General features: G+C 42.5%; 1 protein-coding gene across 1 annotated transcript in view; it reads left to right on the forward strand.

Annotated features, from left to right (window-relative positions):
- Positions 1 to 1,190: 1,190 nt before the first annotated feature.
- The window catches only part of RPRD1A (regulation of nuclear pre-mRNA domain containing 1A), a 31,598-nt gene continuing 16,025 nt past the window's right edge, over positions 1,191 to 16,763 (forward strand). The window contains exons 1-6 of the mRNA XM_054991776.1: positions 1,191 to 1,417; positions 12,065 to 12,194; positions 13,273 to 13,379; positions 13,467 to 13,561; positions 14,087 to 14,213; positions 14,304 to 14,479. Of these exons, the coding sequence (XP_054847751.1) occupies positions 1,267 to 1,417; positions 12,065 to 12,194; positions 13,273 to 13,379; positions 13,467 to 13,561; positions 14,087 to 14,213; positions 14,304 to 14,479 (786 nt within the window). The 5' untranslated portion in view covers positions 1,191 to 1,266. The remainder of the gene's footprint in view (positions 1,418 to 12,064; positions 12,195 to 13,272; positions 13,380 to 13,466; positions 13,562 to 14,086; positions 14,214 to 14,303; positions 14,480 to 16,763) is intronic.

Raw genomic sequence — 16,763 nt, forward strand, 5'->3', positions numbered from 1 at the left:
CACCATACCATGAAGGAACAACCGAAACCTAGCAGATGTCTTTTGCAGCAGGTGGCAACCCAACTGTGAATGTTTAGCAAGTACCTGGCCTCTCCCCCTGCCACCCAACTCTCATTTTGAAACCAAGTGGGAGCACCACACCTCCTTCTCTCATCTAAAAACACTCTGTCCATGTTCAGAGGCCTTGCTTCCTTTAGTCCTGTTCAGTGCTGTCAAGTCATAGCAAACTTATGGCAACCCCCATTGGGGTTTTCAAGGTAAGAGACTAACAGGTGGTTTGCCATTGCCTGCCTCTGTATATTTCATAAGGTATTAGTTATCACAAACAAAGCTCTTCACGACCTGGGTCCGGCACACCTATGGGGTCACCTCTCTCCCTGTGCTTCTCCACAGCAGCTTTGCTCATCTGAGCAGGGTCTCCTGCAGGTGCCACCCTGAACATGGGTGAAATCAACAGCAGCCTGTACACGGGCCCCTATCCTGTGGAAGGGTCTGCCTGAGGTCAGGAGCCCCCCCCCCCCCGGGTTTCTGTAAATGATGCAAACCGGAATTACTCAAAAAGGCTTTTTACTCAGATAGGAGTGCTATATTGTAGGGAGGGGATCTCAGATGCTTTGCTAATGAGTTAGACCATAGATTTCACCATCATGTTGCCTTACATACTATGTGCTCCTATGTGCTAGCTATGCTTCAACTACTGGGTAGTTTTATGTTGTCTAATGTCAGTCCTAGAGTTGCTTATGCTCTGTTTCAGCATTTCTTCAACTCTGTTTCAGACTCTTGCTAATGCTACGTCTTTGTAGAATTGCATTTATTTACTCTATAGCATTGTCTGTGGAAATACCCTTGATACTGTACCAATCTCGCTCTGTGTAATCCGCCTTGAGTCTCAAGCAGTAAGGGGGGGAGGGCTATAAATGGCGTACATAAATAGCAACCCTGGGCTTCTCTGCTAACCAAGACCGACCCTGCTTAGCTTCCGAGACGTTTTATTCCCCGGCAGGAGGCAAGTGGGCGGATAGGCGGGTTTACACTGGAGTGACAGGTGACTTCTCCAATGGAAGGAGAGAGAGGGGGCAGGGCCCGCTCCTGCCCTGCGCTCCCGCCTGCCCCGCCCCGCCTTCTGACGCCACGCGCGAGGGGGCGGGGCCCTGCGGCGGCAGCGGGGGGGGGCGGGGCGCCGCCGCCGCCGCCATTTTGTCCGGCCGGGCCCGGCGAACGGGAGGCCGGCAGGCAGGCAGGCAGGGCGGGGAAGGCGGGCCGGCCATGTCGGCCTTCTCGGAGGCGGCGCTGGAGCGGAAGCTGTCGGAGCTGAGCAACTCCCAGCAGAGCGTGCAGACGCTGAGCCTGTGGCTCATCCACCACCGCAAGCACTCGCCGCTCATCGTCACCGTCTGGGAGCGCGAGCTGCGCAAAGGTGAGGCGGGGCGAGGCGAGGCGAGCGGGGCCCCGCGGAGAGGCCGCCAGGCAGGCCCGCGTGGTTTCGGCCTTGGCCCGAGGGAGGGCGCCGCAGAGGCGGGCGTGGAAGGGGCCGGCCTCCCCGAGGGGCTTCACGCGGCCCCTTCCGGGCAGGGGCGGCAGCCCTCGCTCGGTGCGGTTGCCAGCTCCAGGTTGGGAAATTCCTGGAGAATTGGGCGGGGGGGGGGAGCCTTGAGACGGCGAGTCCGGGGAGGAGCGGGGGCTGAATAGGGTGTAATGCCTTACGTATCTTATCCATGTTATGTTTAAGTGTAGAGCACTTTAGGCGCTTGCGCTTTAAGAATATTGGATGAAATATATTTAAAAATTCGAAAAATATTGTATTCTTCTTGGTGGCGTTGTCTCCTTTAGTTGGTTTCTGCCTGCAATCTAGAGAGCTTCTCTGTGGGGTGGGACCATCTGGAGGCTGGCAACCCTAACGGTGAGATTTAAGAGGAGGCAGCAGGTGACTGTGTTGGGCAGTATTTTATATACTATCTTACAACAGGTTTTTTCAAGTAAATTCCCGCTTGGTGGCTATAAGGTAAGAAATGAGATGATCCACATACTAAACAAACCAAAACAATAGGGTGTAATGCCATAGAACCCACCCTCCAAAGCAGCCATTTTCACTGGGGGAGCTGATCTCTGTGCCCTGGAGATCAGTTGGAATCGTGGGAGATCTCTAGCCACCAGCTGGAGGTTGGCAACTCTAATCCTCCCCCCCCCCCCCAATGCGCGGTAACCAGCGTATATGTGAACACAGGCCTAGAGAATAGGCTTTAATACTAAACCAGCTGCTCTGACTAGGGTTGCAGGGGAACTTCTCTTGATGCTCCCTTTGATGTATTTCAGGTGCCCCTGGACTTTTTGTGGCTCATGGCAGGAGTGCTCTTAAGCCGTTGTTCATCATCTTGTCTTCTGTGCAGGCCCACAGGGGAACTGTGCATGCGCACTTGTGCACATGCACAGTTTCCCTGTGGGCCTGCACAGAAGACTCGACAATGAAAAATCTTGTTACTCGCAAGGGGGAAGCTGATGTTTCTCTCTCTTGGTTGGGTTGTCAGCCTCCAGTTGGTGGCTGGAGATCTCCCAGAATGACAGCTAATCTCTGGGTCACATAAATCAGTTTCCTTGGAGAAAATGGCTGCTTTGGAAGCTGGACCCCATGGCACAACCCTGTTGAGGTCTGTCCCCAGACGCCAGCCCCCAAATCTCCAGGAATTTTCCAACCCAGAGTTGGCAGCTCTCCTGAGAGTAGTATTTATTGCAGGTATAAGGTCTTGTATACTACGACCCACTTTGTTATTTTCATGGGGTCTCACTGGGCAATAGAACTTCTGAGTAAACATCAGTTGCAGCACTGAAGGTTGCAGCCCCGTGTAACTGGTTTTAAGCTGAGACTCAAGGCAGCTTACACAGTGTGAGTCAGTCTGATCAACTGTTGGGACGTTCAACAAATAATGCAAATGCAAGATTTTAGAAATTTGAAAACAAGCAGAAAACCACTGCAGAGCTGAAACCGTGCTGAAATTGAGCACAAGTAATTAAACCTGACATATTAAACCAATGCAGAAACTCCCCAATAGGACCATACTTACTGCAACACACAGCACAGAATAGTGTAGATTACAGTACCCCTCTCTTTACCAGTGCATCTCTTTGCACCATTTCCTTACAGTAGCCCTCCTACCTGTGTAAAAAAGCCCTCTCCTTTGCAGAAACTCCTCATGGCAGGCCATTCCATAAGGTAGGGGCGACAACAGAGAGAGCCTGTGTATGGGCCCTTTTGCAGGTTTGCACCTGCAAAAGACCCTGTTTAGAGATTTTGGGAATGGCTGCACATAAAGTTTATGTTTAAGCATGACTCGGTGCATGGTTTCTAAAACTTCCATGCAGACGTAACAGTAACAGATGTAACAGTTTGGGTGGGATGAGGAAGACAGGCACCATTCAAGTTATACAATACTATGGGACTATAATGGGTGATTGGAAGAGGTAAATAGGATTAGTTGAGATTTGTCTGGCTCCTGGGAAGTTACAGGCGAGTGATAAAACTGAACATCTCAAAGTTTATTATATGGTCAACATACTGTTCAGTAATACAACCATTAAAACAAAGTACATGTTTAATTAACAGAGTTCTTCTAGAATCCAAGATCTAGTCTCCATAGTTATATTGAAAAAGACACTTTTTCAATAGTATGTACATTCTCCCTTGCAAGAAAGAGAGTTAACTAGCTATTCTGCTTAAAACTGAAAATCCACAACTTTCTGGTCTTAACTCAGAAATTTGTTGTATTAGAGGTTGCCAGATTTTAGGAGGAATATACATCAATGCAAGTGCCATGGAGCAAGTTTTAATAAATCCCCTCCCCCTGTGTCGTCTTCTGTTTTCTCTCTCTCTCAACCATTCAGTATTACCCCCTTATTGCAGATGAGGCTGAAGAGGTGAGATCTGAGCTGAGGATTCCTGGTTCTTACCTATCCTACTCCTCTCTTTGGTGTGCACCATGAATTGGGGTGCAAACATCTTTCATTCATGACAATTTAGCAATATCCCATTGGAAAACATTTATTTTTATACAGTTAAAGAGTACCTCATACAGAAATGGACGTAAGGTAATGCACATTATGTAACTATTGTATTAATGTGGGCAGCGCAGTGTTCACTGTGCATTTGACTTCTGAAACTGAAACAAGCATCCTCAAAATTCCATGTGTCCCTTTTTGTCATCTGCTTATATTTCTTTGGAGATGAAGCAGATAGAAAAAGGACGAATTCTTAGGTCACAGCTGGTGACATAATCTAGGTCTTTTGCATGCATAAATGCTGTCTCCTGTACATGAAGTAATAACACATAACAGTATTCTGGTAGGAGGAGGATGCAGATTTGTTGTATGTGGTAGGTGTTAGCCAATACCTGATGTCAAATAACTTGTTTATATAATCAAACCCAGACAAAGTAGGCGAATTTCTGCTCACTCAACAGGGTTTGGACATGTCCAGTGGAACCCTCAGACACTAGGCAGTGTATTTCTGAATACTATTTTCTGGGGGACTGACCCTGAGGGAGGGCTAGTGTTTTCATGTGCCCTACATGTGGACTTCCTGGAAGCATCTAGCTGACGACTGTTTGCCTCAGGGTGGATCCTCATTTTATGTTTAAAAATCTGGCCATTAATAATTGTGAACTTGGCTAAGAGAAATTTTTTTAAGTTGGTATTCCTTATTGTTTGGTCATTTCAGCACCTGATGCAGCCATCCCATCAAGAGCTTTTCTGCAGCCATAAGAACTTGCAGTTTTATCTTTTTTCAAAAAAGTAACATCTAGCATGGTTTCAACTTTTGGGTAACCAGAGGTTGGGGAAAAAATGATTTAAATGTAACTTGAAAAATGATTCAACTGAATAAAACACTGGTATATAATTTAATTCAACAAATGAAAGTGCAGAAGTATGACTAAAAAACATCATCAATGTGTTTCAGCATATAAGTACCATACCCTTGTCTATACATATAGTAAACTCATGTCTGTTTATGTGTGAGCTTACAATGTTTTGCATTTAAACAAACTATGCTGACAAACTAAACAGTCCATGGTTTTATTGTGGAAGGCTAGACTCAGGCTACAATTACAGATTTGTTTTTTGAAAATGAAATTAAAGTAGAAATCAAGGAACAGAAACTATTTAACAGGACAGCAGCTGTGCAAAGTGGGCAGCCGGTCAGTCCTTCTTTCTTGCGGATACCTGTGGCTCTAGAAGGTGGCCACTAGGAGATCTGTCATGCTTGCAGGGCTGCTCCTGATCGTTGCAGTGCTAGCAGCAGGCAGCACTCAGGCTAATCCTTAGTAACAAATGGCATCGTAATGAAATAAAGAAGGGTGTAAGCGTACTGGCAATAGAATAGTTCTTGATTTCTAAAATAAGGAGTGATCAATATTTATTTATTTAATTTTCAAAAATAGTATTTCACTTGCTCTCAGCTCAAAGATCCAGACATCTAATGAGAGGTCAGTGGACCCGCAGTCTCTTGACCAATGTGCTCGTTCTACTAGTCGGCAAACATGTTGTGGTGGCATGATCGGAAGGAGTTAAAAAAGCATGAAAATGAAAAACATCACCATTTGTCACGTGGACTCCACTTAACAGAAGTACATGAAGATTTTAAGTGCAGCTGCAGCATGTCTGTTGGTGGAAGTTAATTGTATAGTTTTTTTAATTGCAGTTTTTATTAAAAAGTGGCACATACGTTAAAGTAGGTACTTAGAATGTTCAAGATAATAACAGGACTGTTTGTATTCATAATGATTTTTTTAGCCTTCCCTATTATTACTTGCATTTCATCATTTTTAGTGTACCTTAATTCATCAGTTATAAAAACTATTTTTATAAGGTATGCTGTTATTTAATCTGGGGATGCTTTACCATGGGTTTGGGCCATGGAAGGAAGTTGGCTGTCTAAACTTTTTTGTGGCATATTTTAAAAGTTGCATTAATATAGATACTGTGCAGAGGGGATGTCAGAAATCCCCAGGAATAGTTGTAAGTTGTTCTCAAGGTGAAACATAAATATATAGCAGTTCTAATTTTATGGTGTGTTTGCAGGGGACATATATTAAATTTCTCCAATGTATATTCCATGCAAACACACTAAAGACAAACCTCAATATGCATATTTATTTTCATCAGCAGTTTTGTCTTGAAGACTATACACTTTCAAGTCTCTGTTCAGCCTTTTTACATCTCAACTGCTGTTTTATATATTTCATAAATAAAAAGAAATGCAAATAGTGGTTTCAGAATTTGTTTTCCTATGTTGGCCTTTTGGGGCTGATAAATGGGAATGAATGGTTGTGAAATAATTGCTCTGCCTGGGGGTTCTGCTTTATATAGAATTCTCCTTTTCATCGTTGCTGTATTGGTACATCAATTTTATATTAGTGCATCACTTCTCCATTTTCCTGCAGAAGTGACTTGAATAATCACATACCCATGCCACCCAGGGGAAAGTGGCTGTGTCTTCAAAGCTTTTTAGCAAAGAGAATCTTTGTAGTAGGAAGCACATCAGGGAAAGGAACATGTGTGTGTGTGTGTGTGTGTGTGTCTATATATATAAATCATAAAAAATATGATTATATGTTAGATAGCCATTCTAATGTACTTAGCTTCCGGAACAACTGTATTAATGTTCATTATTGTCTTTAACATTTTGAGAGAATATCAAAGAGATTTTATAAATCTGTAAGCTTTTCGTTTGCTTTCCATGTAGGGGGAATAGCAGTTGATTCTGTTTTCATAGCCTCAAAGATAAACTGTGGCTCTTGGCTTTGAGGGCTGGGATTGGTCACTTGAAAGCAGTACACATTAGAACCAGCAGCTCAACCTGCTGCGGACATAATGCTGGCTCCCTGTAAGCCATGCGTTTTACATTAGGAACCCGGCTTGGAAATGTTCCTTCCTCTTCCATATGGAACAGTTTCATCTCGGGGTTAACTGTGGTTTTGAATTGTGTGTGCTGCTCAGAAGGGTGGTGTTTTTGTAAACTAGAGATTGAATAGTTTGAACTTCGTTTGCAAACCAAAGTTACTAGGGTTTACTGTACTAGAATCATGCAATGTAAAACCAAGGAAAGAATGGGAAATATCTCCAGGGAAGGTGGAGGTAGCTCATGTTTCTGAGGCCAGTTGACTACCAAACTCAGGAAGCCAGTGTTACTTCCCTTGCATATATATCAGGTCTTTTTGTGTGAAGTAGTCTACTTACAATTATCACAAAAGTGTTAAGCATAATATCAGCTATGTACTTCCTTTGTAGAAAGCAGGAGTAGAGTACAGGTTAAACTAAAGGTTGTTGCTAAACTGAAGTTTCTAATGTGTGACAAGTGGTGTAGGAGTTTCTTAATTGTATGCCTTAATTGTCTGATTTTAAAACAAATAGCACTCACACATTAAAAAAAATTATTTACCATTTTGAGGGTATCTTGAAACAGGATGAACATCACAATAAATGACTTGGGGCTCTTATTTGTGGTGACTATTTAAGTAAGCTGCCACAAAATTTATATAAAATGCGGTGAGGCAGTTTTATGTAGGCTTTTATTAGAATTGAAAATCTTGTCTTAAGGTAGGATATTAATCCTCATAATTTCAGTGATATGGTTAAAATGATGGTGAAAATCTGGAAAGTAAGAGAAATGGAAACTTGCATCTTTTAATCTTTCCTGTTATATCTGTCTTGTGTAAAATATTTGATGTTAAACATTTCTAATTTTTTAAACTTGGTTTCAGTCATGTAGGCACAATAGATTAAATTACGAACAGTAAACATTTCTATTTCTAATCACTTTTGTTTATGGTAGTTCATACCTATCATCTAGGCAGGATAAGTTCCCTACGGCCCTTTTTTTTGTTGTTGTTGTTGAAGGCAGAGTATATTTCCCTCTTGTGGTGGCCGTGCTTTTCGTAGCATTTTCCAGCACTAATGAATGTGTCTTTATATTTTGGGGTCACAAGCAGTGACTGTTTCTCATTTTGGATTGCAATCTTGCTTTTAGAAGGAGTCGTTAGCTTTTTATATTAAACCAGGGGGGTGTCATATAGATCCTCAGTATAGGATTGCTAAAGCCTTTCCTTGCTATCTTGTGGGGTTGCTTTTATGACCTGTCAATCTTTTTTCTTTTTAAGAGTATTGCAGCTGTGTGCCTTAATAGATTATTTTAAATCTGACAGCTACAATTGTTCTACTTCACTGTGTAAATTTGGAGGCACAGAACCTGCTGCTGATCTTGTATTAGCCAGTTTTCTTGGTATCTTGAGTTTGCTAGAGTATCTGTATAAACTTCTTTAAGTAACAGTTTTAGTGCCTATATTTGCTGTTCATGACACCCACATTCTCAAATATGAATATACCATAGCTCAGTGTGCAGATTCAATGGATTTTAGTAGCTGTTAGCAGTGTGTGTCTGGGGGGGTGGGGAGCATTTCACTAAGGTTGCCAGGTCCCCTGATGCCCAAACCAGGGGGTTGGGGGGCACTTTGTTTGCATTTACTTCACACTTGCTTTGTGCATGTGCGCTCCCTGAACTCTTCCATGTTGCTCTGGGAATGGCATCATTCCCTATGCAACAAGGAAGTGAAGGCCCCCATGCGGGACTGAGTTGATTAAAATCAGCCCCCCATCTAGTGTTATGAACCTCCTTTTCACAGATATTTTGACTCAACAGAGATGACACAGATGGTGATGAACAACAGAGATTTATTTGCAGAAAATAAGATGTGTAACATAAGGTTGTGCATGTAATACTTCAGTAGGGAACATATAGCTGACAGTTTCACTGCCTGGAGATGATAGGTTTTCCCAATGGGAGTTCACCTGTGGCGCTGAGCCTTAGTTAACATACACAGGCACTGAGGGAAGATTTGATTTTCTCCAGAGAGGTTATCTCAAAGGTGTAGGTTTATTTACCTTTTCAGCTCACAGAGTCTGGTTCTTAGAAACTGCCTGGCTTTTACCAGATTTATTTTGAAAATAAGCTTTCTTTACTAAGCCTACCCAAAATCCTACCTAAAAACCAAATACAAATTCTGGCTAAAGGGATGCTCTTATCCAGAGCTGCAGTTCCCTTTCTGATGGGAAAAGGTTTCTCTCCCCCCTTCCCTCCCCCCCACACACCTCAAACACAGGCTGCCTCCCCTCCTCCCCTCCAGTGGAGTTCCATGGGCTCTGATTGGCTGCCCGTCACTTGGCTTTGCATGAGGCCAAAACAGTGAGGATTGGTTCAGGACCTTGAAAGACAGGCAGGACTTTGGGAATAACTGCCACAAGCTCCGGCATTTCCTTTGATTGGAGAGAGTTCTTTTCACCCTTGTTGTGGAGGGGGGAAAGCAAAGAGAAAAAGTACCTTCTCCGGTGAAAAGGGCCAGGGAAGGAATAGCAGGGTGAAGACATAAAAATGGGGCAAAGTGGCACCCAGAAATTACTTTCAGGGAGGGGTAGAAGAGAAAGAAATGAAGATCTGGATGAGCAACCTTTCATTGAAATAGAAAGCGTTTATTGGGAAGGTGAGAAACAAACATGGAGGGGGGATGGCAAGAGGGAGTGGTATGGAAAGGTTAATGGGACAAATGTGAAAATTGACCTGTATAGCCCAGGTGAGCCTGGTCATCCAGTGAAGACCAGAGTTGCAGAGGCGGGCAATGGCAAACCACCTCTGTTAGTCTCTTGCCAAGAAAACCCTACCACAAGTTGCCATAATCAACTCTGACTTGAGGGCACTCTCCACCAGAGAAGCGAAGGATAAGGCAAATTTGAAAATTGGGGAAGGGGGATGGAAAGTCAGCTCTTAAGAAATTACTCCTTCCCTTGGTATAAGAGGAGCAGATACCCAAACGGTGAGGATGAAAGAAACTGAAGCCACCACTATGATTCTATGAGAAATAGAGTGCTAGTATGTTTTGTATTTCTCCACCCTCTTAAGGAGAAGGGATGAAGGGAAGCTCAAAAACGTTTCTTCTTTTTCCTTATCATCCACAGATGCTCATGGAAATTCTCCTGCTTCTTCCCAGCTTGCTTCTCCCTTCATAGGCCAGTAAGGGGCAGCCTTCCTCACTGAGGAGAAATCTGTAGATGAAATCAAGCAGGCGGTGGGGCTGCTGGCCCGCTCACTGCCCTCATGGGACAGCCCTGCCTTTCCTTATTGCCCCCCCCCCCCCCGCGCACTGGTGCCCCAGCAATTGCTTCCTTCTGTTGCTGCTGTGGGGCTGTAGCATTGCATGGCTTGGCTGCTGCTTATTCCCCATGGGCTGCTGGCTTGATTACTGTGGGGGAGGAAACAAGCTACTGTTTGGCCAGGCATTTGAATTCCGGTGGCATGGTCATATGAAATCAGACTCAAGTCCTTTGCCATGATGAAGATTTCAGTTGTGTTCTACATGTGAAGGGGAGCAGAGCGCACAAACAGCAACAAGCTGGGCATATGCCCATCACAATCAAACAGTATTGTCCGGATGTCTGAGCGTAGCTCGTCTGAGAGTAGTGGCCCGTGAAAAGCACCAGCTGCTCATCAGCAGTTTGGTCTGTGACAAGGTTTTGACACCTGCTGCACAAAGAATTGTCTGTCTATTGCAGAATGCTCACGTGACTAAAGCACTCTCTTTCCATGGATGATTTTTGCTGTCATATTGAAGCATCTAAGAAAAATAATCCCCAAACTATGGAGAAGAGCAAGATTTGGGTCAGAGAGCTCTGGCTCTCGAAAGCTCATACCCTAGAAATCTAGTTGGTCTTCAAGGTGCTACTGGACCCGAGTCTTGCTCTTCTGCTGCAGACCAGCACCGCTAACCACCTACAACTACAAACAAGAGTCATTCTTCTTTGTGGAAAGGATACTCTGGGTGCAGGTTCTGAATTCCTTCAAATGATTTATGATTTTCATGATGTACCCTAACACAAAACTGATTTATACTTTCAGATCATTGTTTGGTGGGTCTTGATTTTCTTGTGTTATGCTGGCTCTAATTCCCTTCTGTTAAATCAGGGCAGGTAGTAGAGAGCCTTTTTTACCTGATCCCCAGGTTTATTACCTTTAATAATCAGTCTGTCAAAGGTACAATAATGCAGTATATTTGGAAGTCAGCTGTTTATGGTCATCATAGATACATTTTCAACCACTGTCAATCTGGAGTAGTTCTGGCCAAGAGTGAGGGAGAAGGAGCTTGGAAAGTGTCTATTGCCAGTGTTGTCTTGTTAAAGTAACAACTAGGAATTAAAGAAAATTAATACGGTTATGAATTCAGTCTTGTTAGTCCCTCCCTTCTGTTAAAAGTAATTGAATTCTCTGGATTGACCTAAAGGAAATGGGTACAATTTCAGTGTAGCTATAAGCATTGAGAAGGAAGGAAGACCAAAGTGGGAAGAGGATGAAGGAATGATGGAAGAGGTACAAAAGGTTACTGCTAGTAAAGAGGGACTAGAATTGTATGAAGAAAAAATATTAAAATTAAGTGGCTCTAGCAGTTGATATCTGAAGGGCTGACTTTAGTTTTAAGTTTTTAATGCTGATACTGGAATCCCTATTATATCTTGCTGTACTTCCAGACACTGGGAAACACCTGAGGTTTTTGCAGGTGATATGTCTTCCATGTAGATGGTAGTCTGTGTGCCAGCTCTTCCCACTATGTCTGTTACCCTGATAGGCTCATAAAATTTAGATACTGCTTGTATTCTAACCCTACCTGCCAGAGTATGTGGGGAATGTATGGCTTACGGGATGGGAGGTAAATTACACTTGTGAAGGGTTGGTATGGAAAGCTTCCTTTGCTTAATTTCTGTATGTCAAACTGGATTTAAAGGAGCAGGATTTCAAATTAAACAGTGTTCAACTTGAAGACACAACTTTTTTAAAAAGCCTGCATTTATCTTTACATGAAAGAGTAATGTCCTTCCAGTACCGGAGGCTAAAGTGCTAGGATTCCATATGACGAAACAGGGTCAGTCCTGTATTAGCCATGAAGTTCATTGGTTGAGGTTAGGGCAGTTGAATAAAGTGAAAGGCCAGTGCACCTTAAAGTCTAATTTCAGTCTTTCTTTCCTTCTCCTGTAGCAAAACCGAACAGGAAATTGACATTTTTGTATCTGGCCAATGATGTCATTCAGAACAGCAAAAGAAAAGGACCAGAATTTACAAAAGACTTCGCTCCAGTCATAGTGGAAGCTTTTAAGCATGTTTCCAGGTACAGTGCACTTTTTTCAGTCTGTTAAATGAAATGTATGCTCTGAATAATTAAAATATTGTAGAAGCAAATTCAATTAATAGTCATTGTTACTTTCTAGAAATAGGGTGCCTGTGTATATTTGAGCTGGAGTTACAACAAAGTAAGCTGAATTTAGCTACCTGGAGGTGTAGTATGTATGAAGTGTTGGTCAGAACATAAGCAGTTACCTGCTTGTAATGAACAACATTTATTTGCCAACAAATAAAAAACATTCTCATGTATTTGTGGGGCATTTCAGTCTTCACTGAATTCATATAGGCCTGGGGTTTTTTTTTTACCTCAAATTGAGTAATATAAGAAATGGAGTAAGTTTAGGACTAAAATATTGAGCAAGTACAGGGGGAAAAAACTGTTTCTGAGACTCGAGTAGAAATGTACAATTTCTGGAAATCTTGAAGCCAGAGAAAACAGTGAAAATGGGGAAAAAATTAAATATATGCAGTACTTATTTTCTTTCTACTCTCTGGTGTATCTGTGAAATTTTAAAGTGTCGATGTGTTAGTTTCTTTAAGCACAGACCTGTGCTATCTTAGCATGAGGGGCGGGGGTGGAAGGGATGCACAGACACAGGAAGAACCCCTTTATTCCGGTGAGTTTCCTTCACATCCCTGGGTTTAATAGTGTGATTCTAAGCAGAGTTGCACCCTTGTGAATCCATTACCTTCCGTGGATTTTGAAGGGTTTAATTCTGTTTAGGATAGCATTCTGCTTTATCCCCCCTATACATCTTGGTGATAATAAGTTAACTCCTGGTACTTACTGTGAAATGATATTTTTTTCATTGAAAAGCCAATTGAGGGAACACTTTTTTCCAGTGGAGTTTTTAAGTAATTGAAGGAGGAATATTTAATCTGAGTAAACTGGGAGAAATCTTTCACCGGCTGAAAAATCAGGCATTTCATGTATCAGGGAGTTGCGAATAATACCGTTTTCAAATTTCTAAATAAATACAGAATTCTTTCTGAACTATTTCTCCGAACTCTGCCGTTTCTGCCTATTCAGTGATTATGTGAATGGCTTTTTATTGCCCACGTAGTGAGACTGATGAGAGTTGTAAGAAGCACCTTGGCCGTGTGCTGTCAATCTGGGAGGAAAGATGCGTTTATGAAAACGATGTCCTGGAACAGCTCAGGCATGCTTTGTGTAAGTACGTTTTTTCTGTATGAAAATTTTATTTTTATGGTTTCCATATCTTTCTGACTGATGTTTAGCCCTCTGAATTTATTCTAGATGGTGAAAAGGCCCCAAGGAAACGCACATATGAACAGATAAAAGTAGAGGACAACAACTGCTCTGCTCAGAGTTCTCCATGTGATCCTCCACAGGTAGCAATTTTCTGGCAAATTCCAAACAGAAATGGAGTCTTGCTTCCAAGTGTTTGATAGAGTAATACTTGAACAGTCTGGAGAGTTCCAATTCCAAAAGGGCCGTATGTATGTACATTGTTGAGCCGTTGTGAGAATCTGAGCGAAAGTGGCCAGTAGTAGTTTTATTATTCCAGTACTGGGGTTTTCCTCCAATTCTGGCAATAACTACTAGCGATAAATACTGTAGTTATCAATGCTGACTAGATTTCTGAGTTGCTAAAAGTATTGCTCATGTGTATTCTGTATAGTCAGCAGTGCTTGGGATCAGGAGAGAGTACCATGGAAATAGACATTAGGCAAACATGGACTTGTCAGGGAACAGAAGACCACAGACTTGCAGGAAATTGGTTAATGTATTAATGTATATTGCAATGATATTTTGATTGGAGGAGAGACTAATTAGCGTTGGATATTCTTTGCTATAGTACCCGTTACCTTACGTATCAGTAGCTGGTTGTTTTCTAAAGTAATACACTTTTTTAGACTACAGATCTCATTAGAGCATTGCAAGAACTAGAAAATGCCGCCTCCGGGGATGCAGCCGTTCACCAGAGAATAGCCTCGTTACCTGTAGAGGTCCAAGATGTGTCCCTACTTGACAGAATAACAGGTAACGGAAATGGCAGTCAAATGGCAGCACACTAGCGCTTGACAGGGTTATTTTTTATTGGAACATGAATATTCTGTTATTACTTTCCAGATAAAGAATCAGGAGAGCAGCTTTCAAAGATGGTAGATGACGCGTGCATGTTACTAGCAGATTACAATGGCCGGTTGGCAGCTGAAATAGATGATAGGAAACAGCTGACTCGGATGCTGTCAGATTTTCTACGATGCCAAAAAGAAGTTCTCACAGAGAAAGAGCAAACATTGGAAGTGCGTAACTTGGTGGTAGTCATAATCTCTAACTTTTCTTTATTAAAATGCTTTCTGTTTAAATTTTATCTCCATAGGATGCATAGTAGATCTGCTTTCTTCACATTTTTCTTTTCACTAAGAAAATTTTCCCTGATTTTAACTACTGGACACCAAATAATATTTAAGAACTTAATTTGCCCATACTGTTGTAGAATATTTGTCCCCCCAACTATATAAATGACTTGGCATTATATAAACTTCATTGTCGTGGCTTCTCTGCAGGCACACATTGGGACTGTGCATGCGCAGATCAGCCATGGAGAAGATTTCCAGAACTTTCTGGAAGGCTAGGAACACCTTTCTTCCCATTGGTCCTTCTCTGCCAGGAGGAGGGACGCTACTCCCTCCGTTCTCTTTGTCACCATGAAGAGAGGATCTCTATTGCTTTTCCCTGACCTCATCTTTGAGGCTGAGGGGACTTATTTTATCTTAAAAGTTTTTAACCATCAGTAGTCATTCTAGTGAATAATAAAACTATATTTAAAGAAAAGTTAGTAACACAGTGGCATAGAAGGCTTGGAACCCTCAATGTAATGATTGGAGCTCCTCAGCTGCTTCTGTTTTAACAGATGATAAACCTGCACCTTGAAGCCCAATGCTTTTTGAAAGGCCCCCCCCCCCCCCATCTCTTCCATGCATGCCTATGCTCCCTTTTTCCTACCAGGGAATGATGCTGGTTCTCCCCAGGGTTCAATCTCATAGCTGTAAAATTCAGCAGTCCTTTAGGAATGTGCAGAGGGTAACTTTTGGTCAACACAGATTCAGCAGAGAAACAAGGCCTAGCGCAAGCCTTTCTAACAAGAGCCAGTTTGGTATAGAGCATTGGGATAGGATCTAGGAAATTCAGCTTCAAGTGCCATTCTGCCTTAAAGTCTTGCTTATGACCTCAGGCCCGTTGCATTCTCTCAGCCAGGCCTGCTTTGCAGAGTTTTTATATGGATAGGATGGAAAGGTATAAAACACTATAGCCACTTGTAGAGAGTTCTGTGCTTCTTTGAAAGCACCTGTGAGTGAATATCAATGAGAAGCTAAGCAGCTAAGTGAATATCAATGAGAAGCTTTTGGTGCTACACCTCTGAAGATGCCAGCCACAGCTGCTGGCGAAACGTCAGGAACTACAATGCCAAGACCACGGCAATACAGCCCGGAAAACCCACAACAGCCAGCTAAGCATCTGTTGGGAAGGTGGTTCTCCATGGTCTCTTACTTTGAGAGCTTCACACCCACCTTCTTCAATAAGTATGCTTGCTACTTTGCCAATGTGGGACTGCACAGTAGCCGTGAAGATGAAAACAGGGTTGCCCTTTTCCTGTAACTTATGTTCATTGAGTGGTCTTCTGTGCAGGCACACATCCCTCCCTCCTGCCCCTCTGTGAACTCTTTGGAACCTTTGTTTCTGGGGGTTACCTGGTGGCAGTATGGAGAGAACTGAGGGAATAGCACCCCTCCTCCTGGGCATGTGATGATTTCGGTGGAGGGGTGCTCCTGGTCTTCTAGAAAGCTCTGAAAATCTTCTTCATGGCTGGCCTGCACAGTCCTAATGTGTGCCTGCACAGAAGACCATTTGATGAACAACAGTCACCATTAAGTGCAGCGACCCTGTTTTTTAATTTTACCAAGAATTTTAGGAGCTTTTAGCATACTTTGTTGACATTCCATTTTAAGTTTTCTTTGAGTCAGTTGGAACAAGCAAGTTTTGGTGGATGGATTTTTGTGAATCTGACAGGGAACAGGTATGTAATAAAGTTTCATTTCTTAGTAAAACGTTTATAAAATGAGAATTACTCCTTTTCCCTCCCCCATAAATGCATTAATTATTCTAGTGATTATTACAGCAGTCATCAATGTCACTTTCATGTTTGGTTACACATAATGGATATTACCTTCTAAATAAGTTGGCTGAAATGCCGGATAATCTGCATGCTTCGGTATAAAAATGGCCATAACTTTCTATTTAGCTTAGCCTGTATCATTTTCAAGATTAGAAAAGGGTTTTGAAAAAAAAGTTTATGCAGAAGTGCTTGCTTCTTGCTCATTTATCTTGAAGATTGCCAAGTTAAAGAATTTAAGCCTTCTCATTTCTTGGTTGTGCCCATAACTCTGGCAGACTTTATGGGGTGATGAAATGCTGAGTTAAAGTAGTTGCAACTCGATGATTTGTTTAAAACTAGGATTATGATGACAACGCTGACCCATTTTTCAATTACTGGGAATAACGATTTATAAGGTACAGCTATGCTGA

Source organism: Eublepharis macularius, chromosome 11 (assembly GCF_028583425.1).
Source record: "Eublepharis macularius isolate TG4126 chromosome 11, MPM_Emac_v1.0, whole genome shotgun sequence".
NCBI lineage: Eukaryota > Metazoa > Chordata > Lepidosauria > Squamata > Eublepharidae > Eublepharis > Eublepharis macularius.